We start from the raw sequence: 27,688 nt of genomic DNA on the forward strand, positions 1-27,688 counted from the left end.
ACATACACCGGCAAATAGCATTGAAAGGCTGAAGCAGCATAATTTTGCAGGTGGGGACAGCACTCATGGATTGGACCAGGCTGCATTATAGGACTGTTCACTTGCTCTCTTAGTGTTTGCTCACTCAGCACGTATGTACATGCTTGCAGCCTTTATGCCTTGCCTGCCATGCCATGCCAACCAATTAGTGCATTAACACTTCAACCTGAACTGAAGTCTATCAGGACTGCCATATTGATAAGCTAATTGGTGCACACACACAGCCAGGAGGAATTCTTCACAATGGTGGGGACATCTTACCGGACAACCTAACCCCTACAGCATGTGGCAGCTGCCTGTGTAGTAATCACCCACCACTCATTTATTTGACCAAATGTCAATGTCGTAAACTGGGTCAGAGCTGGTCCTCAGTCCATTAAAATGGGGCCAACTCTTGGTCAGGGAATCCCCGTATGATTGGGCATGGGCATATTTCATGCATAGTACAGGGACATAACCACAACCAGTCAACTTGGGATGTTCACTGTCAGAGGACAGATCTAACTATAGTCCAGGAAGTGGGCAATAGTTTGTTGTTAGAACTGCTTTGATTGACACGCATAGGTTAGAAAAGATGCAACACCTGCTTGCAAATTCATTAGAGCTCTTTGTTGGCATTTCCCTGAAAGTTTATGAATATGCCATTGTGAATGCTTGACAGAGTTTCAAAAGCCAAAACATAATGTCAACAAGAGGCTTTGAGATCACCATTTGATTTTGAGTTTAAAGCGTCAATTAAAGGATTTGCTATCTTTGATGTGAGGTTTTATTCACAGATTGGCCACTTGAAATTTAAAAACAGTGAATATGTTCTATAAATGAGAAGTTTTTTTTAAAGTTCAGTGCCTAGAACTGAGAGCTGTAATGAAATGTTACAATTTTTTTTGATCTTAGGTTTCTGAGATCAGTGCATGGTGAATATTAGGTGTGTGGTTATGGAAGTGATGTGGAAGGAATGAGGCAGATGTTAAAGAGGGAGTAAGGGGGTGTTGGGTGAGGACTAGGGGTGTAACAAGTCCTAAAAAAAAGCAGGAAGACAAGTCTTCGAGAACTGAGGAGGCCACTTGCTCACACCAATTGCTACATTAGAGTGGTGCAGTGTCTTCGTTTCCCCTCCCCCCACTTTACCCCAGTTCCAACCTTCCAGCTCAGCACCATCCTCATGACCGGTCCTACCGGCCAATCTTCCTTCCCACCTATCCATTCCACCCTCTTCTCTGTCCTATCACCTTCATCCCCACCCCCATCCATCCATTGTACTCTTTGCTACCCTCCCCCACTCTCCTCTCTGACCTATCACCTTCATCCCCACCCCCAAAAACCTACTGTACTCTTTGCTACTGTTTCCTCAGCTTCACCCCCCTCCCATTTATCTCTCCACCCTGAGGCTCCCTGCCTTCAATCCCGATGAAGGGCTTTTGCCCGAAATGTTGATTTTCCTGCTCCTTGGATGCTGCCTGACTGGCTGTGCTTTTCCAGCGCCACTCTAATGTAGACTCTGATTTCCAGCATCTGCAGGCCTCACTTGTGCCACACCTATTGCTACTAACACTCTATTTCATGATCAGCAGGCCCGAAACTTTCCTGCACCTGAAGCCAAATCCCCTATTCTGCAGCAAATGTTATACTTTTTTGGATACTTTTTAACCAAGGCAGGTCAGGAAATTTCCCAATCTGAGCTACCTGCTTTGTTAGCCAAAGTCCAACCCTGAGATTCTTCTGATGTCACAATACTGACAGAGCCTGTAATCTCAGATTGGAGCATACAAAAGCACAATGAAGGTAAAATGCTTGCTCTGAACTCTTCAATCTAAAAATCTTTTGTTTTATAAAAATCATCATTCATTGGGGAATAAATAAATCTATATCTATATAAGTTAAAATAATTGACAGGAGAATCATTAGGCAGTTGGGAAATTTGTTTTACTTTCAAGAATTTCAAAACCAGATGATGCTAGGAGTTGACAAGCTACTAGCCTGATGAAAGGCTCACTTCTCCGTGGTACAATCATTCAGTTCTTTATTTGGCATGTTCACTGAGACTCTTTGATGTGACACATAACATCAAAATGGTACAGTACAAAATATCAAAGGTGTGCTTCAATTAAAAGTAGCTTACAAAGCTTTGTGAGCTCTTTTCAAGGCAAGAGCAAGTTGGCATACATTAGAACAGGAATGTAAATGTAAGCAGTTTAATCTGCAGCACTGCTGGTGAAGGCAGCCCTTGGCTCAGCTGTAGAGTTAAAATAATGATTCACATCTATGTAGAATTGTTCACAATGTCAGGACATCCTCAGATACTTTACAACCAATGAAGTTCTTTTGAATTATAGTAACTGTTCCACAAGCTTGTAAGATGGGTTCAAGAGATGCCTGAGGCCTTTTTGTTTGGATTCCTTGAAACTTGACAGAAATACGAAGCTCTTCATTAGGCTGAAGACTGTTTTCTTGCCTGCCTGTGAACATGCAGACTATTGAGGCATCCTGAGGAATTGATGCAGTTTCAACATTACAAAAAAGACCTGTGGCTTATACCTTCATTACAGCAGAATCGTGTATGTGCATTTTCTTAAACACAGAAAATTGTGGCAGAGAAGGAGCCCATTTAGCCCACACTATCTGTGCCATCTGAAAAAGCAAATAAGTCTTAGCCACTCTCCACCTCTTGCTCTGTCACCCTGTGGCATATTGGCACCTCCAGTGTATGTCTAAATATTTTTACTATGATGTCTCTGTTGGCCTTGACCATCTTGTTTTGCAGTGGGTTCTAGACAGCTACGAGTAAAACAAATTTCCCAACTGCCTACTGATTCTTCTATCAATTATTTTAAATTATATGAGAGAATATAAGGAGCAGGAGTAGACCATTAAGTCCCTAAAATCTAATCTACTATTCGATAAAACTGGCTGATCTGATTCAAGCTTCAACACCTCCTGAGTGCACCTTTCATTGATTTTTGAAATATTGAGGAGATGAGGGCGACTTTAAAAACTTCCAGTGATCTAGTATCCACAACTCACTGGTGTCGAGGCATTTATTACCCTCTAAGGGAAGGAACTGTTTCATTGCTCATTTTTAAATAAGAGTCCCATTATACTGTGACAATGGGTGGAACCTTATGAGCAATACAAAGAGATTGATGGCAGAATTGGTGGGAAGATCCAGCAAAGCCCATTTTGACGTGGAGAGCAACTCACCTTATCTTTCCACAAGCTGTGAGGCAAGATTCTTTGCTGGAGAATGCTGGTTTGCCAATTATGAGGAATCATTCTGCATTAAATGTCTTGTTTACAATCCAACACTCTCATTAACATTAAGCTTTATGTCATACAAAACTTGCCAAACAAGCCAGAGTTTGAGAAAGCATGGGATGGAAAAAAATCAGGTACCTAATGCTTGTTCCAAATGACTTCCATGTTGCATTCAATCAAAGTGCAGATCTGGCAACAATTCACAGGCATCAGACACACCCACCCCATTCACAGACTGGTATCCAGGATCTGCCAAGCCCCATGACTATCATAAGTCTCTGACATATTGGCTGGGCACTCTGGAAGCACAGGCACTCTGGAAGCTCTGCAGGGTGCACTGGCAACTAGCTGGAAGATTGAGATGGTACATTTTGTGTGCAGGATCAGGTTGAAACTCAGAAGCCCTCACTTGCTCTCCTAACATTCATTGCCTAGCTGGATACTTGCAGGTTCCCTGGAAGGAGGAGTGGAGGAGGAGGGAGAGGGTGACAGCTTGCTGGCAGATTATAAAGATGCACATTCCAAAAGACCTGACGACGCTAAAAAACATTGTACACAGCCTTAAATTGACATTTATGGTTGAGTAAAACCTGGCTACTTGGCTGGCTGAATTTTCTTGCTGCACTGAAATTCAAACTTTAAGAAACTGGTAGAAATTCAGTGTGTGAAGTGCATGCTGTTAAGATCTTTACCATTATTTTTCAAACCAATGGGAGAGCAAATAATTTTTTATTCATATTGGGTCAAAACTCAGTTGTACTAGATACATTAATCAATTTAAACTTGGAAAGACTGTGAACAGTGATATAGTGAATCAGCTGTGTTGTACGTAAAGGGCCACAGATGGTTGGGCTAATAAAGTTATTGGGAAAAGACAGGCAGTTAAAGAAAAGAATGGAAAACAAAATAAAAATATATTGCATTGATTAAAGCATTGTGGTTTGATCAAACAATGTTTGAAATAATTTTGATTCTCTTCATTTGGGTTACATTAAGTGACACCTGAGTGAAAGTACTGCCTTACAGCTGCAATCCATCCCATTAATATTGGTAAAGTGTATTTGTTTTGTGGAATGTATACAGTTACAAAAGCATCATCATGCCTGTTTCTCCACTTCAAAAGAAGCTGTAACAATCAGTCTCCCCTCCCATTCCACCATCCCCCACCCTTGCTGTTTCTCACAACCCTCCACGTACTGCATCTTCAAATATTTCTCCAGTTCTCATTGCAAAATTATCATTGATTCCACTTCAACTATCATTTCAAACAGCACATAAAAAAACATATTTTTTTCCGCATATTTATTTTGGTAATTTTCTTAGTTGCTTTAAGTCTATGCCCCTGGATGTTAATCTTTAAACCAGTACAAAATGGTTCCCCCATATTGACTCTACTTAAATAACACAAAATATTAAACACCTTTATTTCAAATTAACTGACTCTACTCTAGGGAAAGCAACATAAGTACCTCCAATCTCTCCACATAACTTTCGTAGTATTTCATCATTGTTACCATTCTTGGCGACATGTTGGCTCAGTGGTTAGCACTGCTGCCTCATAGTGCCAGGGACCCAGGTTCAATTCCAGCCTTGGTGAAGTTTGCACATTCTCCCTCTGTCTGTGTGGGTTTTACCCGGGTGCTCTGGTTTCCTCCCACTGTCCAAAGATGTGCAGGCCAGGTGAATTGGCTGTGCTAAATTGCCCATAGTATTTGGTGCATTAGTCAGAGGGAAATGAATCTGGCTGAGTTACTCTTCGGAGGGTTGGTGTGGGCTCGTGGGGCCAAAGAGCCTGTTTCCACACTGTAGGGAATCTAATCTTCTCCCCTCATGAAGACCTGGAACACAGTAGCCCAGTTCCATAGCACCTAATTAGTGCTTTACAAAAGTTATAACTTCAACTACTTTGTAGTCTACCTGAATATGAGATCTTCTCAACATGTTGTACCATGTTTAAAAGCCTTGTATATAAACAAGTGTTATCTTTTTTCTTTTGCAGCACTTCATAATTCCACCACTTCATTCTAATAGCGCTCCTCATTCTCCTTACCAAAATGATTTCCCATTGCATAGAATCTCTATAGTGCAGAAAGAGACCATATGGCCCATCGCGTTTGCACCGATCCTCCAAAGAGAATCCCACCCAGAGCCACATCCCTGTATTAAATGTACGTAGCGAGCCAAGGGATGAGATTTGAGAGGTCCCTTAAATAATTGTTGAAGCTGAGAAACTATGTTGGAAAGTCTAGGCAGACTTTCCTGAACACAGAGAAAGATTCATTCGCACCTATGCAATTGTAACTACACTCAGCCTCATCAGCCCTCTATGTTACATAATCAAAGTAGAGTGCATTATAACATTGTGTTAATTTAGAAAAATGTGAACAAAATACCAGCAAACAAAAATACAAAACACCTCCAGACATTGTTTCATATGAATATGAAATATTCTCTCACTTTACTTGACTGCCTCCAACTTTATCCCTTCTGTACAGAAAAGTAAATACATTTTAGGCTTTGGTGACAATTACACTGGTAAATGCTTGGCCATAAAAAAGGAAAAACATTTGTTTCATAGTTGTTGTCAGGTAGGCAGGAATAAAGAAAATATGGAAAAATAAATGGAAATGGTTTTTACAGCCCTTATCAAGTATCACATGCTGCTGAAGGTGGAAAATACCATAAGGCACCAGTAATGATCGTCTGGGAAAATACTACAGAATTGAGACTGGGAAAAATGCCCGCAGTTTATGTTCCTGATTGTGCAGCATATATTTGTAGCTGCCAGGCAAGGACAGCAACAAGCTCCAATCAAACATCAATGGGGTCAATGGTCTAAAGAGTTGCGGATGGAGTATAATTTGGATAAACGCGAGGTTTTGCATTTTGGTAAAACAAACAAGGGAAGGACTTATACAATTAAAAGTAGGACCTTGGTAGTGTTGTAGAACAGAGAGACCGAGGAGTTCAAGTATGTAACTCTGTAAAGTTTGCATCACATATAAATAGGATGGTTAAGAAAGCATTTAGCATGCTTGCCTTCATTACTCAGACCTTTGAGTATAGGATTTTGAGTTATATTGAGGTTGTACTGGAGTACTGTGCCCATTTCTGATTGCCCTAACATAGGAAGGAGCTTGAAAGGATAAAGTGGAGATTTATCATGATGTTGCCGGGAGTGGAGAGTTTAAGGTTGGATAGCCTGGATGTTTTTTTAACTGAAGCGTAGGACGTTAAGGAGTGACCATATAGAGTTCTATAAAATCATAAAGGGTATAGACAAAGTGAATGGCAGGTGTCTTTTCCCTAGATTTGGGGATTTCAAGACGACAGGGCATATTTTTAAGGTGAGAGGAGAAAGATTGAAAAAAGATTTGAGGGGTTTTTTTTTACACAAGGTGGTTCATGTGTGGAATGAACTTAGAGGAAATAGTGGAAACGGGTGCAGTTACAACAGTTTAAAAAATAAGGACATGCAGAAGAAATGTTTGGAGGGACTTGGGCCAAGCTCAGGCAGGTGGGACAAGTTTAGTTTGGGATGATGGTTAGCATGGACTGGTTGGACCAAAGGGTCTGTTTCCATGCTGTGTGACTCTATGGCTCCACTATAACTTCTATTATTAATAGACTTGCTGGAATTGATGACTCAGGATGGAGAGTGCAAATACTCAGTTAAGTGAATTATCAGAAGCTTTGTAGACACCATGGAACTATATTGCACTAAGCAGTGTAATAGAATGATGAAAGAACAATTTTAGTTGTGGATTAAGAAGCAGTTTTAAAAATAGAGATCACCACCAATTTCTGCTGCATGCTATGAATTGTCTGCTACTATCATAGCACAATTTTCTTTGGATCTCTCTCTTTGCAAGGATGATCAAATATAAATTCAGAAACATTATTTCCTTGATGTTGCTCTTTTCAACTGTATCCTACTTCATCGTTAAATATTCCCTTCAGAAAATGAAAATCCCTGCATAATGATCAGCCTCAGGTTAAACTATCAATATGAAGTGACCTGTTTGTGTCACTTTGAATCTGGAAAATACATGCCTTTGATTCACTTCAGACAACTTTGCTTTGAATGGTGCTTGCCAGTTTGGAAAGATGCCTTTCTAAATGTTTGATAAGACCTATGTTTTCAATATTCTGTCAAGATTCTAAAATGTGGTTAGAAGATCGCTGTGATGTCTATGCTGTTGCCTTAATACATATTGCTTATTAAGTTTGTAGCTGAAAATGTGTTGCTGGAAAAGCGCAGCAGGTCAGGCAGCATCCAAGGAGCAGGAGAATCGACGTTTTGGGCATGAGCTCTTCTTCAGGAATGAGGAAAGTGTGCCAAGCAGGCTAAGATAAAAGGTAGAGAGGAGGGACTTGGGGGAGGGGCGTTGGAGATGCGATAGGTGGAAGGAGGTTAAGGTGAGGGTGATAGGCCAGAGTGGGGGTGGAGGCGGAGAGGTCAGGAAGAAGATTGCAGGTTAGGAAGGTAGTGCTGAGTTCGAGGGTTGGGACTGATGACCTGGGGTGTACAGTGAGAGAGAGAGAGAGACTCACTGAAATCCTTGTAGAGGGAGGAAGAGAGCTTCTTCAAGGAAGGCATCCTTGCAAGAGGATTTGCAGTAGGTTAAAATCTTCTAGGAGAAAGTGAGGACTGTAGATGCTGGAGATCAGAGCTGAAAATGTGTTGCTGGAAAAGTGCAGCAGATCAGGCAGCATCCAAGGAGCAGGAGAATCGACGTTTCAGGCATGAGCTCTTCTTCAGGAATGAGGAAAGTGTGCCAGGCAGGCTAAGATAAAAGGTAGGGAGGAGGGACTTGGGGGAAGGGCATTGGAAGCACGATAGGTGGAAGGAGGTTAAGGTGAGGGTGATAGGCCGGAGTGGGGGTGGGGGCGGAGAGGTCATCAGTCCCAACCCTCAAACTCAGCACCACCTTCCTAACCTGCAATCTTCTTCCTGACCTCTCCGCCCCACCCCCCACTCTAGCCTATCACCCTCACCTTAACCTCCTTCTATCTATCGGACTTCCAACTCCCCTCTCCCAAGTCCCTCCTCCCTACCTTTTATCTTAGCCTACTTAACACACTCTCCTCATTCCTGAAGAAGGGCTCATGCCCGAAACGTCGATTCTCCTGCTCCTTGGATGCTGCCTGACCTGCTGCACCTTTTTTAACTTTGTATGCTTATTTTTTCCATGTCTGTGCAGAAATACCAAAAGAACTAAGAAAATATTTCTAAAAGTGAACTGTAGCTGAATAAAATCTTTTACATTTCTGCAATCTATGAGGAATTTTGATCATTCTGTTTTGTTGCGAGAATGTTACTACTCTCTGTACTCACCTGGTTTTCATTACTTAGAGTGAAGATAAAGTCCTTTGAATTCAGAAGCTTACATGCATAAGCGATATTAACAGCAGTCTCCTGCTTATCTCCTGTCAGGACCCAAATCAAAATTCCAGCTTCACGAAGGGCTTCAATGGTATCTGGCACACCATCTTGCAGACGATCCTCAATACCTGTTGCCCCTTTCATCACCAAAAATAAATAATTAAAATAAATATTTCAAAAGTTCTGAGAATTGATAAGAAAAACCCAATTTGGGATTTTTAGCATTAATGTTTCAATTCCTATAATCATAATTACACTGTAATGTAACTAAATACAGGCTCATATTCATAAAGCAGCATTCTGCAGATACTAAAGATCACCTGCCTTGCTGTGTTTATAGTGCTAATATCTCCAGTCTTCCTGTGTTTATAGTCTTATTATTTAAACAGATTGTCTATTTACCCTGATTGAAATACCTTTGTTAAAATAAATAGAAATTGTTAATTATCCTATCTAATTTGCTTTACTACTTTTTAGTAAACTAAAGTTATAGTTATGGGAATTACATAGATTTTCAAAAGTAAACAAGGGAAATAATCACCATGCAATAAACTATCTGTTTTCCTGTGGTGTCACACTTGATTTTCTCATAACTTGGCCAGTCTGCTCTGGACCCACCAACTGGCATGGACTGGACTGCACAAGACGTTGCTTTTTTCACTCTTTCTTTCATTTAAGTGCGATTATCTGTCTCCAAGTCCTCTCCTATCCATTGAAGTTTTGCAGTCTATTTCCAGGTCCTTCTCCTTTCTTGCTTTTTTGGGTGTTACTGTCTATTCTGGATTCTCCTTCCTCTTGCTGCAATCTGTCCCTATGTTCTCTTCTCTCACTCTCTTTTTTAGTGCTGCTTGCCTGCTTACAGATCCCCTCCTCATGCATTCTTTTAGCTGTGGCTATTTCCCTGGGTTCCCTGATTCTTACTTTTCTTAAACAAAAAGCGTTATCAGTGTTTCATAATAGTACTTCAATATGTGAGTAATAATCATTTCTAAGTTTGAATGAAATCAAATTTTTCACTTTGAGTGGGCAAAGGAAATTAAAACAATAACATTGGTTGCGTTACTATGGACATTGGAAGCTTAAAGGCTTTTTTAAAAGTGCTTAAAAAGCCATTTTTATAAAGATAATTTCACTGAAGATCATTGATGGAAGTTCAGATTAGCAGCATAGCTGGGAACAGACAGAGAACAATAACAGTGTGGCACTGTTTACAAAGATTGTCGAAGACAAAAAAAACCTTGCTTTTATAATAGCAACTTTCATGATGTCAAGATATCCCAAAGTATTTCCCAAATGAATTGTTGTGAAATGCAATTACTACTGTGAGGTAAGAAATGCAGCAGCTAAACAATGCACAGCAAGGCCCAACAAACAGTAATTAAATAAATTAACTGATTAAATACATACATCTGGGAAATAGTTCTGATAAACTGCTAAGGGGCTAGTTGTGTGTCACCACTCTGTTATTTGACATCCTTCTCATTATCTCTCTAAAGGTTAAAACTTTCAAGTATGCTCGTTCTCATTGAATTTTCCCCAAGTTCGAGTAGAAGACTTTCTGAGCAGGCTACAGCCCTGCTGTGTCTGATTATACAAAGTTATCTCATGGGAATGCCTGAGTACTTAATATATTTGTGGGAAAACAAACTCAGAATAAGAGTCATTCATAACTAAACCTGCAGACTAAATGTCATGTTCCCTAGATACAATTTTGGCAACAGTATAAACATAACTTATAAAAATGCGTTTATGGAAGATGGGCAATACTGGCTAGGCCAGCATTTTTGGCTCATTTTGAATTGGCCAGATGCAGTTAAGAGTCAGCCACATTGCAGTGCTTCTGGAATCACGTCAACTTGATGAGATAAATTTGGCAGATTAGATTACCTACAGGCCCTTTGGCCCAACAAGTCCATGCCAACCCTCTGAAGAGTAATCCACCCCTACCCTACATTTACCCCTGACTAATGCACCTAACACTATAGGCAATTTAGCATGGCCAATTCACCTGGCCTGCACATCTTTGGATTGTGGGAGTAAACTGGAGCAAACCCACACAGACACGGGGAGAATGTGCAAACTCCACACAGACAGTTGCCCAAGGCAGGAATTGAACCCAGGTCCCTGGTACTGTGAGGCAGCAGTGCTCACCACTAAGCCACCGTGCCGCCCCAGATTTCCTTCCCTGTTGGATATTAGTGAACGCAATGGATTTTCACAACAATTGATGAAGATTACATGGTCACCATTAGGCCATTTTTAAAAATTCAATTAAAATTTCATCATCTGCCATGGTGGGATTTAAACTCCTGGCTGTAGAACAGTAACCTGACTTTCTGGGTACTAGTCTAGTGACATTACCACCTCTCCTTTGAAGTCAGTCAATCTATCAGAAACATAACTACAAAATAAGAGCTTTTTTTTTGCTTAGATGCACCAATATGTTTTGAATGAATATCTCAGAAAACTCTATTATCTCATTATTTGAATCAGCTTAACCAAGGATTTAGCATCTGGTTCATAATGGTCATATTTTATTGTCAGAAAATAAAATGTTTTTTTGTGAGTAATAGGGATTTGGATTGAGTCTAATCTCATTGGGAAAGAGATTAGCACTGTGTATTTATGTTGGACTGTCAGTTTAACAATCCAATCATGTAACATGATGATGACATTTAAGAAGGTAATCACTCAGTCTCAACTTGCTGCCTTCTAGAGTGAGCACCTCGTAAACAAAGCTCTTGTTTAAGTGCTATGGCCTCCTCTCCTTGAAACATTACACGTTTAATATTTCAGCCAGTGATGCCTACAATTGAAGAAGGCATAGCAACATAAATTCAGCCAAGTTTGGATAAAACCACCTTGTTAGTGCAATGTAGGAGGAATTTTATACAATTGGTAGTTGGTAATACTGACACTATGGTCTACAAGTGAAATAAATGTGTAGTTGTCTGTAACCTCAAACAAAATAATTCACCTAATTGCTGTTGAGGTCTGGAATTCAAAGACACGTGAACATTACTTCAACACTATTAATTATGTTTCTAGATCACAGGATTAGAAGTTTTATTGCTCAAAATGTGGAGTAAAACTGAGGACATTCCAAGTTTTTCAGACCATTGTAAGATTGACTAAATCAACTTCAACTGTTGAATCAAACCATTGTTACTACAGAACAGTGCATTTATTGATAATCAAAGAAATTACCCAATAATTGAAGATCTGTTTCCAATCGTAGTGTTGTCTCTAGAATCAATGCTTCTCTGTGATCAATACTGGTCTCTGCCTCATGCCTTAAATCAGCCCATTTTTTGTATTCACTCGTGCTTAAGACCTAAACAAAATTAAGAAGCAAATGGAAAATAAAAATAGAATGAAAATGTTGATATCAATGTAAAACAGGGTATAAAAATTAACTAGAACCAAAACATTCCTGGCTACTTTAATAATTTTTGCTATTTGAAAGAATTTCCCAATAGTTAATGTATACTGCACCATATAGTGTTATGTGACTCAGCAATCGTATATCAGATATTGCTATGCATAGCTCCCTCTTTGTTCCTTATGTGTAATCTATAAGGCAGTAGCTTTCTTCTACTTATGGACAGCTCATCTGGAATGAGCTTATTTTTGCATGTCCTCCTCCCTTGGCACACTTCCTATTGCTTGTGCCCCAATTCCAGTCATGCTGCACTTATGCTAACTCTGTAGCTGCAAAGGTAGGCAAAAGGACATCATCATGAAAATGGAGACTGGCCCTTTAAATAACGGTAGTAGGTTAGCCCTATGGTATGAAACAAACTCCTTATGCCAACATAAATAATCTCAATGAAACCTACTTTTGTTAAGATTCTGTCCTGAGACAAAGGAATCATGAAAAATATTCTCCGAGCTGACTTTTGACTGGATATTCGTTAACTTCATACAGTTTAATTCCTTCTGCCATTTGAATAAAATTAAGTTAAAGTGTCTGTTCCAACTCAAGAGTGAGAATTCTTGATTATGAAGTTTGTTCAGATTCTCTATTATTGGGCCTCCCTAATATTGGAGAATTAATAATAGCATATCTTTAACCTTAAGTGGTATGTCTCCTGGAACTGTTACATTATTATTGGTTGTAGATTGTTTTCTTAACCGTGGCTCACTACCTGATAATATAGTGACACTTGCCTTGATGCCTAACTTGAAATGTGAGGTGACCATTGACATAAATACCTCACTGCTAAAATATAAAGCATTAATCACCAATTTCCACTCAGAACATTTAATGTCTTTCTGATACCCAAGCATTGGTAGTCCAGAGTTGCACTGCACATGTTGGGCAGTGATAAACTGGCACTACACATTGCTGATGTGGGCCTGGAAGTCCTGGTAGACATGGAGTGCATGCAGTTGCTGTCCATGGAGCAACCTGAAAGGTTGGTGACTGATGGAGGGCTATAGGAGCAAATGGCAAACTAGAGATACAAGGTTACCTCTCTGAGTTTCATGTCAGGAATTGCCACTATCTAGTTACAATCCAGTGCGTGGGAGAATGGGAAACTGCAAATTAATGAGGGAGGTGATGACATAATGTGGATGCTAATGCATGTCAATGAATGCAATAGGACTGTGGTTGCTCACTTGTGAAAATCTCATCATGCCATTCAACAATTGGTTTGAAAATGAGACATTTTGCTTTCAGTAAGAGGCTATCTTAAGCCATTCGGTCCATCGAGTCTGCTCTGCCATTTAATCATGGTCAATCATCTCATGCGATACTCCCAAGTTTGTCATGGTCTTCCACGTCATTCAAGGGTTGAGAAGAGACCACCAGGTGTCTGATGTTTTTCTACACACTGTACTAGTTTCACAATTGTCCATTGTGGTTTTGTACCTTAAGAATTGTACAATTTCTTCACATTCTCTGTGTCAAGAGTCATCTCTTCCTTTTAGGATGGTTTTGTGTTGCTTTGGGACTCACTAATCTGAATGATTATCTGTATAGTCAGGTTTCTTGGGACTGTAATAAATCTGACAAATATTAGAATCATCAATTGTTTTTACGAATTTTGACTTGAGGTCGCCATTGTTGCATTTCATCACCAATCATTTGTGGAGTCCCCTGGCTACTTAAGAAAGACTTTTATTTCACAGTGATAGCAGTTCTGCTGCACATTGTTAATGTAATGGAAGTTTATGCACTCCTCAAATGGAGGATTCCTACCCTTTCTCCAGCTGCATTACAAGTTTTAACAAACAATTTATGATTTAATGACTAGTTCACTGAATTATTTCCATTTCTTGGAAATGATTCTCACTTTCTTACGGTTCTTACAAAGGATCTCCTGCCTGAACAAAGTCTCCCAAACTTGCTTTGCCCATTAGACCAGATCTGCTTAGGCTTGTAATCTGTTGAACATGATTGCTTTACTGGCTTGGTATTTATTTTGTGACATGTTACTTCCCTTTCTGTAGCTGGTACTTTGTGCTGCCTGCACACTATGTGGCGATGACACTCGATTGGAGCTAGAAGTAATATTTCCAGCCTGTATTAATCTGCATCTTTAAAGGTTCCCCTGCCTCACCACGGATGTTAAGCTTTAGTCACAGAGCTTTGCTGTTCACCCTGTTTCTGCTTTGGAGTTAGTAATTTTCCTTCCAACTTTCCTGTTGCAGTAAGTCTCTAGCCAGGTACGAAATGCTTTTACCATTCACTGGAATATTCCGTCTCACTGAGGATTGCAGTTAAAGTTTCTTTTTCACTGTAGGGTTCTCAAATTCCATCCTCCCCCTCTCCTGACTATGCTGCATGACAGGCATCTGAAAGCTGAGTCTGAAGATCTCACACCACCGAACTCCATGTGTTATATGAACACATATACACTACACTGCCGCCTATCATACTGTATGAATCTGCCAGATTGTGATGCTGTATGAACTGCTGCTTTTGATGCAAGTTGCTGTCAACATCTCCTTTAAGTCTGGGAAACTACAGAATCTGCTGGTCAAGAATGGTCATGGAAAACAGCTTCCTGGTTTGAACAGAAGAGCCTTTTGTAGTTAAGAATATATAGTCTAATGTATAGTAGCAAGCAGTTCCAGATTGCATTGATATGATAAATATTGTCACAGAAACTTTGAAGAGGACCAAATGCTAAATCTTAGTTTTTCAAGATCCTAAACTGTTTTGACCGCATGATGTATGATATCATCAGAGTGTCGGTGTTTATGATACTCCTCAGTATTAACGCCTTTCAACCTATATACAACTGATCCCTTATGTAGCTGTCCTCAGGTGGGAGTGCTGAAGAAATGTTGTTAATTGCACTGCATGCTTCACAATAGCATGAAGCACATCAGTGTTAGAGGCTAATTGGTGATTTGTCCATTTGTATATGCTTTCAATGCAAGTAGATAGCTTCTGGCAGGGTCCAGGCCAGCAATGCAGTGAGAGAGAGCTGAGCTTTGTGGTTATGCCTCTTGAAGTATGTTTAGGTATTTTCAATGTTCAAGGCATTTAAATGAAAATCATTATTATAGAGAATGTGCATGGTAATATACAAACAAAGATTAAAGTGAATGAAAGAGGAGACACTGGTATTGAAGTTAAAACTTAGATGTTTAAAATGTGGTATTGATGTAGACATTTTGTCTTTAAGAGTTCACATTTTACCTTCTTTGCGATGCATAGTGTTCGCAGACCATCATTTGCATACATGTCCAGATACTTCTGTGTTTCCAGAGTTATTTGTCTATGCTTTTCCTCTTCAAAGTTGTCAAAAATGAAAGGCAAAAGAAAAGAAAATCTGTCAGACAGCTGTGCTCAGTGAAGTCAAATCTCACAACTGAAGCCACAACCTCAAAAAAGGAAAATTTTTTAGAGCTCATAGCTAGAGCATTTCAATACTTTACAGAAATCTATGATAATTATGTACTTAATAAAACAGTAACAGTGAAATTTATGACAAAAGTTAAAAAACTGAAGATATGAGACTATCACAATAGTAATTAAGAATTGTTAGCTCAAGCAAAAAGTCATTACACTCTGACAATTAATTCCTTCAAAACATTAATGATTTTTCACATCTCCATCTTTCTTCTCATTGTATTTTTCCGATAGTTTCCTGCTCACAAGCCCAGCAAATTCATCCCTGAACAATTAAACTGTCAGTTTCAGTGTCCTTTCTGACAATTTGTTCTCCAGTTCCACTGCCTTACTCCTTTCTCCTACTTAATAACATTTCCCATCGGATTTGAACTTTTTGCCAGTAGGTAATTTATTTGGATTTGCCAAATAATCTCAAAAATGTAAATATATCCACATCTGTTTTTCCAATGAAAACAAGCCCAACTTCCTGAACAGGTTAAATCTTTAATACTTCTATACCTCAAGAGGTAAATGGCTGTCAACTTTTATAGTGCAATGTCTTATTTTTAGTCTGCATCTGAATGATAGAATTCAATTTGCTGCAACATTTCCAGATTTTATCATATTTTGCTAAGTATATATAGAGTCATACAGCATGGAAACAGACCCTTCAGTCCAACTCATTTGCGTCAACCAGACATCCCAATCTGACCGAGTCGCATATGTCAGCATTGGCCCATATCCCTCCAAACCGTTCCTATTCATGTACCCACCCAGATACCTTTTTAAAGGTTATAATTATACCCTCCTCCACTACTTCCTCCAGCAGCTTGTTTCATACTTGCACCATCCTCTGTGTGAAAAAGTTAGCCCTCAGGTCCTTTTTAAATCTTTACCCTCTCACCTTAAACCAATGCCCTGTAAGTTTGAGCCTTCTCCACCCTAGGAAAAAAGACATTGGCCATTCACCCTATCCATGCCCCTCATGATTTTATAAACCTCTACATGATTACCCCTCAGCTGCGACATTCCACTCCATTCAGTTTTTCCCTGTAACTCTAATGCTCCAGGTCTGGCAACATCCTTGTAAATCTTTTCTCTATCTCAAGTTTAACAACATCCTTATATGAGGACTGAGGGCTCCCCGAAGGCAGAATGAAGATAATCTCAAGTTAACTTGATTGCAACTCCAGAAAATGACCCAAACAGCTTTACTGGCACAATTGTAAGAATGGATTTTCAATCCTATTCTTTCAATCTAAATCAATGAATGGATATTTTAAAACACGTAATAGAAAGACAACAGATCATATCATAACCTTCTGGCATATTTTATGCTGATTGGTTTAATCCAAGTACTACATGTCCATATCCCTAGATCAGCTCCATCTGAAGTTCTCCATACATTCTCATTTATCCTCAACACTTTATCTTATGCTCAATCTTTAAGCTGGAAGAATAGGTGAAAAGAAATCTGACATCTTCATAAAATTCCACAAGATTGTAGGACACTGTTGCCATATGTTTTAGGATCATTGAGTTAAAAAAACAGGGCTGTCATTATTTTTTAAACTCTCATGGACGTGGGTGTGGCTAGCTGGTCAGAATTTATTGCACACCCCTGCCTGCCCTTACTGGTAGTGAGCTGCCTTGTTGAATCTCTGAGCATTGCATGGAGCTCTAAGTTGATTCACAATGCATCTGAGGAAACATTTCTGGGGCGGACCATTGTGAAATCATTAGTGAACAACACCACTTCATAATTTATGATGAAGGGAAGTTCATTGTTGAAGCAGATGAAGATGTTTGGGCCTAGGACACAACCCTGAGGAACTCCTGCAGAGTTGTCCTGGAACTGAGATGACTGACTTCCAACAACCATCTTCCGAAGTGCCAGGTATAACTCCAAATAGCAGAAAGTTTGCCCCTGATACCCATTGATTCCAGTCTTGCCATGGTGCTTTGATGCCACACTCAGTCAAATGCAGCTTTGATATCAAGCACTGTCACTCTCACCTCTGGAATTCAGCTCTTTTGTCCATACTCATGCCGAGGCTAGAATAAGGTCAAGAGCTGAGTAGCCCTGGTGGAACTCAAACTGAGTGTCACTGAGCAGGTTATTGCTGAGCAGGTGCTGCTTTATGGCACTGTTGATGAGCCCTTCCATCACTTTGCTGATGACTGATAGTAAATTGATGGGGCAGCAACTGGCCGTGTTGGAGTTGTTATGCTTTTGTGTACAGGACATATCTGGGCAATTTTCCACATTGTCAGATAGAAACCAGTGTTGTAACTGTACTGGAAGAGCTTGGCTTGGGGTGTGGCAAGTTCTGGACATATGTATTCAATATTATTGCTGTAATGCTGTCAGAGCACATTGCCTTTGAAGTATCCAATGTCTCCGACTGTTTCTTGATATTACATGGAATGAATTGAATTGGTTGAAGAATGGTTCTGTGATGCTGAGGACCACAGTGACTTGGCTACATGGATTCAGAATTGGCTTGCACATTGAACGCAGAGGGTAGTGGTCTTTCAGACTGGAGGTCTGTGACTAGTGGTGTTCTTCAGGGATCTGTACTGGGATCTGTGCTGTTTGTGATATGTAGAAATGATATGAATGAAAATGTAGATGGGTGGGTTAGTAGGTTTATAGAGGACACAAAGTTGTGGATACTTTAGAAGGTTGCAAAAACAATGTCTGCAGATGCTGGAAACCAGATTCTGGATTAGTGGTGCTGGAAGAGCACAGCAATTCAGGCAGTATCCAAAGTGCAGCAAAATCGACGTTTCGGGCAAAAGCCCTTCATCAGGAATCATAAAACCTAAACATACTTTAGAAGATTGTCAATAGATGCAGCAGGATATAGATCAGTTGTATATATGGGCAGAGAAATTTAATCCTGCTAAGTGTGAGATGCTGCACTTTGGGAGATCAAATGTTAATGGCAGGACCTGGATCAGCATTGATTGGCAGAGGGATTTTGAAGTTCATGTTCGTAGTGCTCTGAAAGTGGCCACACAAGTAGATAGGGTGGTAAAGAAGGCATATGGAATACTTGTCTTTATTGACCAGAGAACTGAGTACAAGAATCAGGATGTCTTGCTGCACTTTTGGTTAGGCTACACTTAAAGTATTGTGTTCACTTCTGGTTATTATATTACAGGAAGGATATGGGGGCTTTGGAGAGAGTGCAGAAGAGGTTTACCAGGTTGCTGCCTAGATTAGAGGGTATAAGTTATAAGGACAGGCTAGAAAAACTCGGGTTGTTTTCTCTAGTGGCGGAGGCTGAGGGGAGACTTGATAAAAGTCTATCAAATTGTAAGATGCAAAGATCAGGTTGACAGTCAGAATCCTTTTCCCAGAGTTGAAATGTCTAAAACTAGGGAGCATGCATTTAAGGTGAGAGGGGAAATTTCGAAGGATATGTGAGGTGCAAGTTTTTACACAGAGGGTAATTGGAATCTGGAACATGTGGTCAGGGTGATGATGGAGGCAGATATTATTGGGGCATTTAAGAGACCTTTAGATAAGCACATGAATATGTAAGGAATAGAGGGTGATGGACCAAGGACAGGCAGGAGGGATTAATTTAACTTAGTGTCATGTTTGGCATAACATCATGGACTGAAGGGCCCATTCCAGTTTTATGTTATATGTTCTACCATTAGAGATGGCCAAAAAATCTGTAGCTATTATGAGGAATGGGACTTGCACTGACAAGTATCAGTAAAAGAATTCTATCAATTCCTTTCAAGTGCACTGCAATGTTTATCCAGGATAAGATAGTCTAGGACCAAACAGAGAATTTTAAACCAATTAAAAAGATGGATGGGATAAGTCTGTGACAGAAGTGAAATTAAAATAGCCTGTTTTAAAAATGGCAGCACAGTGCGAAAGGTAAAATAAATACTTCAAGTTTAGAAAAAAATATGAAATGACCAAATAATTGATCAAAATACAACAGAAATGATTGAAAGAAAAAACAAATCATGAGTTAAAACAAATGTTAAGAACAGTTATCATGGTCTAATGCCAAATTAAAACTTCCATTCGCTCATGCATGTAACATAAGAAATGAAACAATTCAATTTGAATTGTAAATTCAGACAAAATGTCATCACTGAGAGTTGACTACAATCTGGTCTGATTCAAGCTGTAAGATCTTTAAAAAGAACAGTGCAATTGGGAAAGGTGGAGGAATAGCAATGTACAACAGTATTGTGACAGTGTTAGATTGGTATGATACTAGTGTGAGCAGACAGTTGAAACACCACAAGTGGAATTGATTAATTTTGATAAAAAGTCAGCAAGCCTTTTGTTGAAGTACTTTATAGACCACGACATAACAGTGATAAACTATGACATATACGAATGTTTGTTGCAGAAGCAAAATGGCTGCAAAGGGAAACTGTAACTTGCACAGACAGGCTAAAGTGCATCTTGAATGTAATTGAGAGTTTTCTGGAATTGGGCTGGAATTTGTTTTCAGCCACTTGCCACAGTTACCTGCAGCTTTGATACGGGATATCACACTGGAATATAAAGTAAATAGAGAGCTAATATGACTTGTTAACCTCTGTGTGGAATCTCAAACCTGCATGAACAGGACATGCAAATAAAGAGTTTAAACCAATGAGATCAAAAATGATTATTAAGCAGTGCAGAATGAACCAGGATGTATCAGTTAGAATAGTTCATTCAATACCAGTCAGGTACAAGAAACAAAAATAAAGGAGTTGAGGCAGAAAGATAACATTTTTTAAAACTTTAATTATTTTATTTATAATGTATTTCCATGGGAGTGGGAATGTGACCAGCATTATTGCTGTTTGGAAGAGTTGGATAAGTGAAATAATTTTTGGAGTTGTAAGATTATTTTTGAAAATGCAAATTCTTTCTACTGACCTCCAGCTCATGGTTCTTCCTGTTTCCTGATCCTTTGGCTCACGACTTCTCCTGTGGCCTGAGCCTCCCAGTCACTGCTAATCCTGGTCTCAGACTTCCTGGTTTGCTATGCATCCTCCTTCCTGACTCTTGCTTTCACTGAACCTCCACCAATTTGCCTTTCTCTCCCAAGCACTCGCTGTGAGCAAGAGCTCAAGATGACTGGCAAAAGACAGGAAGAGCAGTTTCAAGTTACAGCAGGTAAGTGCAATAATTGAAAGGTGGTGAGAGGGAGGACCAAGGTGCAAAAGAGGTTATGAGCCAATGGGTCAGCAGTGATTACAAAGGTCTGACAGAGGGAGAGGCTGGCCCAAAATGGGGTCAGTCTGATCACACAAACTGATGTTAAGCTCCAAATGAAACAAAATTCCCAATCCTAGATGTAAATATATTCACGTTCAGCTGGCTGATATTGCAATTAAAAGGGGGAAATTAAAAAGAGGGAAATCTTATATAAGAGAGAAGGGAAAAAGATGTTTCTGTTACCTTTGGCTGATACCGCTAATAAATCCATGATAGCAGAATCTGCTCCCTTTGTGTACATGATAATCTCTTCAGTGAGGGGATGTTTGACTATTACAGACATCCTTTTCCTTGTTGAATCAAATGCTAATGTATGTAATACTTCAAAAGTGAGAAGATCCCCTTGAGGTAACTTCACAGTCACTTGGTTGGGAGTTCGAGACCATAATGTGAAATTGTAAGCTCGAGCAGCGTGCACAAGGGCTGCTTCATCTGGGCTTTCAGCTTCATAGCAGAACTCTAAATTGCTTTGATTTTTATCAGCTTCTTCAAGAATACTGTGATCTTCTCCGTCAACACTGTTAGCCATTTCATGTACATTATTGATGAGATCAGACCTAGAAACAGCATCATCTGTTACAGTCTCCGCACTATATGAAGAAGTTGGACTAACTTCAGAGGACAGCGATGTTTTATTGCAGAAATGCCCTGGTTCATCAGAGTCCGATTGATTTGGTGTGGAAATGGAACTTGTTCTTGTCAGCTTAAGCTTCTGAAATAGCTGCTGTAGCTTCTCCTGGGAATTTGTGGAAGTTTTTGACAAGGGTGAAGATAATACCTAGAAGTTTAAAACAACTGATCAGAATGTTGCCTTTGACAGCATGATCTACTTTGAACAGATAAAACAGCTAGTTAATTGTGTAACCTATGGCAATTTATCTTTGATATTTTGTCCTCTGACCATGGGTTTATACCATTGCAAAATATATACATGGGTGACCTACTTCCTTGTCTCTGCCACTGGAAAAAAATCTGTCTGCATACATGAAAACTGATTCAGTAGTGTAGGAAAGAGGGAGAGGTACGACACATTTTTGGATCTATTAGGACCAGTGGAGTGCAATTATGCACAGGAGATTAGAAAAGTGGAGTTTTCCAGATGATACGCTACTTTAACTCTGTGTGTACCATCACAGAGAGGTTCCCTGCACAGGCATCAACCTGATTACCAGGGGTTAACAGTTTGTCAGGTACTTGGGGGCTTCGAGAAAGGTCTTCTGAATGTACTTAAGAGATGGAAGAAGGTGCTTACAACCCTGGATCCTGAAAGGTTTGCTTTCCAGTAGTTGTCAGGTTTCTAAAGATGTATGAAACATAATCATCAAGAATTAAATAAGAAATGGTGAATCACAATGAGGCACAACATTTCTCCCCAACTTGCTCCTGTTAAAAGCAGAAGTGGTGGTTTGGATTGTGAATAGATTTTTAACATGTTGACTACTGTTAGCAGCGTACAAATAATCCCATGATTTAAGACGCACAAAAGAAGAAATTGCTGGAAAAATTCAGCATGTCTGGCAGCATCTTTGGAGGGAAAACAGACTCAGCACTTCAGGTCCACTCACCCATCTTCAGAATAGATTACATGTAGGAAAAGGTTAGTACATATGCTGAAGATTAGGGGGAAGGGAAAGGTAGAGGTGAAGGTCAGAGAGGGAGAAAACAGTTGGGTAGACAAAGGAATGGATAATGGTGGCGAAGCCTGTGAGAAAGAAAAGCTACTAATGGGGACGTATGTACAGGACATTGGTTTGGAATATTGCGTGCAATTCTGGTCTGCTTCCTATCAGAAGGATGTTACGAAACTTGAAAGGGTTCAGAAAAGATTTCCAAGGATGTTGCCAGCATTGGAGAATTTGAGCTACAGGGAGAGGCTGAATAGACTAGGGTTGTTTTCCCTAGAGCGTTGAAGGCCAAGGGGTGACCTTATTGAGGTTTATAAAATCATGAGGGGCATGGATAGGATAAATAGATAAAGTATTTTCCCTGGGGTGGGGGAGTCCAGAACTAGAGGGCATAGATTTAGGATGAGAGAGGAAAGATATAAAAGGAACATAAGGGGCAACTTTTTCATGCAAAGGGTGGTGCGTGTATGGAATGAGGAACCACAGGAAGTGTTGGAGGCTGGTAAAATTGCAATATTTAAAAGGCATCTGGATGGGTATATGAATAGGAAGGGTTTAGAGGGATATGAGCCAAGTACTGGCAAATGGGACTAGATTAGGTTGGGATATCTAGTCAGCGTGGTATATGGGGATTGGGGTAAGGACAAAAGAGAAGGTACTCAAGCTCTAAAATTATTGAACTTGATATTGATGCTTGAAGGTTGCAGGGTCCCCAAACAGTGAGATGTGGAGGAGAGTGGCGATGGATAGAAATGGTTCAGGAACAAGCAGATGTTGGGGAACCATCCTGATGGGGGTTGGGCACGCAAAGGGGATTGCACATCCATTGTGAAGAGGAGGTGGCTGGATCCCAGGACTGTAAATTCTGAAACTTGCATCAAAAGTCAGAAGAATCATTTATGTAAATGGGAAGGGATTGGACAAGGCAAGAAAAACCTTGAGTCATGGTAGGATGAGATGCATTCTGTGGAGTAGGAGCAATTGACCTGCCTGGGCAGCCCTGGTTTCGATTTTGGGAAGGAGGGAGAAGTGGGCTATGCAGGACTCGGGAAAATGAGCTTGAAAATAGTGAAGAGAGACATCACAAGATTAGTCACCACTGTCGACGCAATAGCCTGGTATTTGATGGTGACATCATGATCCAGGAGGAAACTGAAGGAGGTGCCTGAGAGGTGGTGCTCAGCCTCTGCAATGTAGAGGTCATTATGCCAAAAAACAATGTACACACACCCCCTCGCATCAGCCATAATGAGGAGGACTTACAATTTACAAAAGGCTGGATGAGATAAATAAATCTCAATTTAAAAAGTTGATTTCTCCAAAGAATTTTCAACAAAGTTAAGATTTACCCAGCTCTCACATCAATTATAAAATGATTGATATGTCTTTTTGCTTACCTTAGACATTTGGTAAATTATGGTGGAAATATAGAGATGAAAGCATGTAACATTAAAGAAGTGGAAGTTGTCATGATTGTTGATGAATCAGAATTGGAGTTTAGAAGTAAGTTCAGGGTTGAACAGAATAGAAATGTGGTACATCTCTTGAGTTAAACCTGGACAGGAAGCCAGGGATTTAAAAAGCTGGAAATTCTCAGCAGGTCAGTGATGTCTGTGGAGAAGGACACAAAATTAATATTTTGGTTCTGTAATCTTTCATCAGAACAGTAAACGGTTAAGTTGTAATAGACTTTGTGCAAGGGAAGGTATAGAAAGATTAGAAGAACAAAACGGAAGATCATGATAGGCTGGATAGCAGAAGAAAACAAGTAACAAAAATATCATGCAGAAAAAAACCAAAGGGTGTAGTAACAAGATAAGTAAAGATGTGCCTGCAAAGGGTGTAATTGATAGAATGGCAGTTGTTCAAATGTAACGGCAAGGAATTGAGGAAGAAATAAGAGAAGAAAAAAGAACTATCAAAAATAAGCACAAAGAGGAGTTATGATCTTCTGTTTAATTGTCATTTCAGTTTGGTCTGTCAGGAAGCTGGATTTTCTAAAACTTGTTGTACAGTGTTAGGATGAAATAGCAATTGACAGCTCTGGAGTCAGTCATGGTGGTGGTGTTTGTGTCATCTGTATACTTATAAACTGGATTCTGTGCCTAAGATGATTACACTAAAGGTTAGGAGGGGACGATTAGCTATTATCACCTAGGTACAAGCAGCAAAACTGCAAAAGGATGTGGCAATCAAGTTGGTGGGAACAAAAATGTAACACCATGAGGTGAATAATATTTTTGTGCAATATTTCATTGACTGCAGACTTTCTGAATTTCCAAATGTTGAATGAATTCACATCTTTGTCAAATTTATTACTGAAGGGAAAATGGTCCTAGTGCTGAAAAGAGGTTGTAGATCACACAGAAAGCAGAAAATGTCTGATCTATCTTCCTGATTAAGAGATAGCAGATATCATTTAACAAGATAGGAACTCAGACTTGATTTATATAACTGCTTCATGGGGTGAAGACAGATGGAGTCAACTCCTCCAGATTCAGCGTCACTGCCTCTGTTAACTTCTACATAATCTATCAAATAGCACTCTAAGGCTAAAAGCAATTTCCTGAAGAATAGCTTTTTATGAAGGATGATCAAATTGAGAAGCAAACTTCCTTCAACAGTAAGAGGGAACAAAGGAATCAGTATTGGGGCCACTGTTGCTTGTGACATTCATAAATGATCTTGAAGAGGGCACTGTTGGTATGATCAGCAAGTTTGCACGTAACATGAAGATTGGTGGAGTAGCAGAAAGCATAAGGAACTGTAAAAGAATACAGAAGAATATAGACAGACTGGAGAGTTGGGTGGAGAAGTGGCAGATGAAGTTCAATCCAGGCAAATGTGAAGTGATGCATTTTGGGAAGTCTAATTCTAGAGCGAATTATACAGTAAATGGAAGAGCCTTGGGAAAAGTTGACGAGCAGAGAGATCTGGGAGTTCAGGTCCACTGTACCCTAAAGGTTGCTGCACAGGTGGATAGAGTGGTCAAGGAGGCATATAGTATGCTTGCCTTCATCGGACGGGATATTGAGTATATCAGCTGGCAGGTCATGTCAAAATTGTACTCGACGTTGGTCCAGCAGCATTTAGAATACTGTGGTCAGTTCTGGTCACAACATTACTAAAAGGATGTGGATGCTTTGGAGAGGGTGCAGAGAAGGTTTACAAGGATGTTGCCTGGCATGGAAGGTACTCGCTATGAAGAAAGGTTGAGTAGGTTAGGTTTGTTTTGATTAGAAAATAGGAGATTGAGTGGGGGGGGGGGGGACCTTATTGAGGTCTACAAAATAATGAAGGCTATAGACAGGGTAGATAGAGATAAGCTTCTTCCCAGGGTGAAGGATTCAATAACAAGAAGTCACACTTTCAAGGTGAGAGGTGGAAAGTTTAAGGGGGATACACGCGGCAGGTACTTTACACAGAGGGTGGTGGTTGTCTGGAAGGTGTTGCCAGCAGAGGTGGTAGGGGCAGGCACGGTAGATTCATTTAAGATGCGTCTGGACAGATGCATGAGTAGGTGGGGAGCAGAGGGATACAGATGCTTAGGAATTGGGCGACAGTAGATTTGGATCGGCTCAGGCTTGGAGGGCCAGAGGGCCTGTTTCTGAGCTATGAATTTTTTTTGTTCTTTGTTTTTTCCCTTTGTATGTAAATTCTAAATGTGAAGCTGTATACTAAAGTTAACACAAAATTCCAAATCTAAATTGTTGTCAACCAGGTTACAGAAGTCAGCACTATAAAACTTTTAATGGTGCTCTGAAAGATCAGCTTGGGGATTTAAAAATGTATCTAATTTGATGCAGATCTTTAAGGATGACTACATTTTCATGGGAAAAGTGTCAAGGAGGAAACCTTGATCTCAATTGACAAGATTACACTTGACATTTGCAGCTAAGAAAGAGAGATAAAAAGATAAGTCCTAAGATTCAGAGACAATGCATGGAAATTAAAGTTTCTGACCAGTGCAAACCAATAGAAAATGACCAATTATTTAGACCTAGCCACTACAAAGTACACCACAAAGTGGAAACAAAGAGAATTCAGATGTCAACTGCAAGAGGACAGCTTGAACTACCTTGTTAAAATCTGAACCAAGTTTTCTCATGTCTTGAAATGTAATTCAGTCTACCTTCTTAAAAAGTGGTTAATTTTACTCAGACTAACAATGCACAATGTAATCAAGTGGCTGAAAATGAAGTGCTACTTTACCATTTGGTTTGAATTGCAGACATTAGAATTTAGTATATTGCTTATTCTGGAGGCACAATGCGTTCAGAACATGTTATATTGGGCCATTTACTGTTAAATCCAATCTTCAATTTTCAACAGAATATTCAGGTTATTTGCAGTGTCCATAGAAACCAAACACCTTTTTATCTTTTTCCTCCTGCTAAATGCATCTATAGAATAAACTGTAGCAAATTAACCAAAATAGAATCGACTTACTCGTTGCCTTGGTTGTGTTGCTGTGGAAACCATAACTGTGTTACACAATGTCAAAGCCAGAAAGAAATCTATGATACATGCATTTTCCAACTCAGTGCTGTCTTTAAGTCGAGTCCATGTGTCCATATGAACAACAGCATCTTGAATTCTGTTCAGCAAGGATTCGTCAGGGATGATTTCTTTCTCCTAAGGCACAAACACAAAATAAAAGCACACAAATAGTACATTCTTTGAATTATGAATTGGGTCATTAGGACTTGAGGGTAGATCCTGCATTCATTTCCTGAGAATAACTCTTATCACTTACTTCACTCAGATATTTGGGTTAATTCCGTAAATGCATTTCATGAACTTCTAATCAGTCACATTTGCAATTGCTTGGTCAGTGAAAATGAGTAAATTACTTGTATCCAAAGTTAAGCTCATATCTATAAATTTCAGAGATGCACTGCTCTCTCTGCTCATGAAGTTTTATTGTACTGTAATTCTATACTCATGCTTTCTTACATGTGACGGTGTTAATGTTGGCATGATTCCAATACCTCAGTAGTTAGCTGAACATCTAACAATCACTGCAACCATTATGACATATACATTATCAGTAACTGCTGCTGTGTCCACTCTTGGCACAGTGTTGTATAAAACTGTTTTGATATTCAACAACCCTTATAAAGTTAAGTCTTTAGGGTTGGGAAAGAGTTTGCTAGAAAGAATGTGGAATAGACATTGCTGATTGTGATTTAATGAAGATTCTCATATCATGACGGTGGAAACTGATAAGCAAAGTAATACATAGTTACCAACTGTTTTGTTTCATTTTGCCTCTTTGAAACCAT

General features: G+C 39.6%; 1 protein-coding gene across 3 annotated transcripts in view; it reads right to left on the minus strand.

Moving 5' to 3' along the window:
• atp10b (ATPase phospholipid transporting 10B) overlaps positions 1 to 27,688 on the minus strand; it is a 253,403-nt gene that overhangs the window by 20,517 nt on the left and 205,198 nt on the right. For all 3 annotated transcript variants that reach the window (XM_060836863.1, XM_060836864.1, XM_060836865.1), the window contains exons 11-15: positions 26,853 to 27,038; positions 20,962 to 21,556; positions 15,333 to 15,424; positions 11,885 to 12,011; positions 8,630 to 8,814 (exon numbers count right to left, since the gene is read on the minus strand). In XM_060836863.1, coding sequence (XP_060692846.1) covers positions 8,630 to 8,814; positions 11,885 to 12,011; positions 15,333 to 15,424; positions 20,962 to 21,556; positions 26,853 to 27,038 — 1,185 coding nt within the window. The remainder of the gene's footprint in view (positions 1 to 8,629; positions 8,815 to 11,884; positions 12,012 to 15,332; positions 15,425 to 20,961; positions 21,557 to 26,852; positions 27,039 to 27,688) is intronic.

The sequence above is a fragment of the Hemiscyllium ocellatum genome, chromosome 16 (assembly GCF_020745735.1).
Source record: "Hemiscyllium ocellatum isolate sHemOce1 chromosome 16, sHemOce1.pat.X.cur, whole genome shotgun sequence".
Classification (NCBI taxonomy): domain Eukaryota; kingdom Metazoa; phylum Chordata; class Chondrichthyes; order Orectolobiformes; family Hemiscylliidae; genus Hemiscyllium; species Hemiscyllium ocellatum.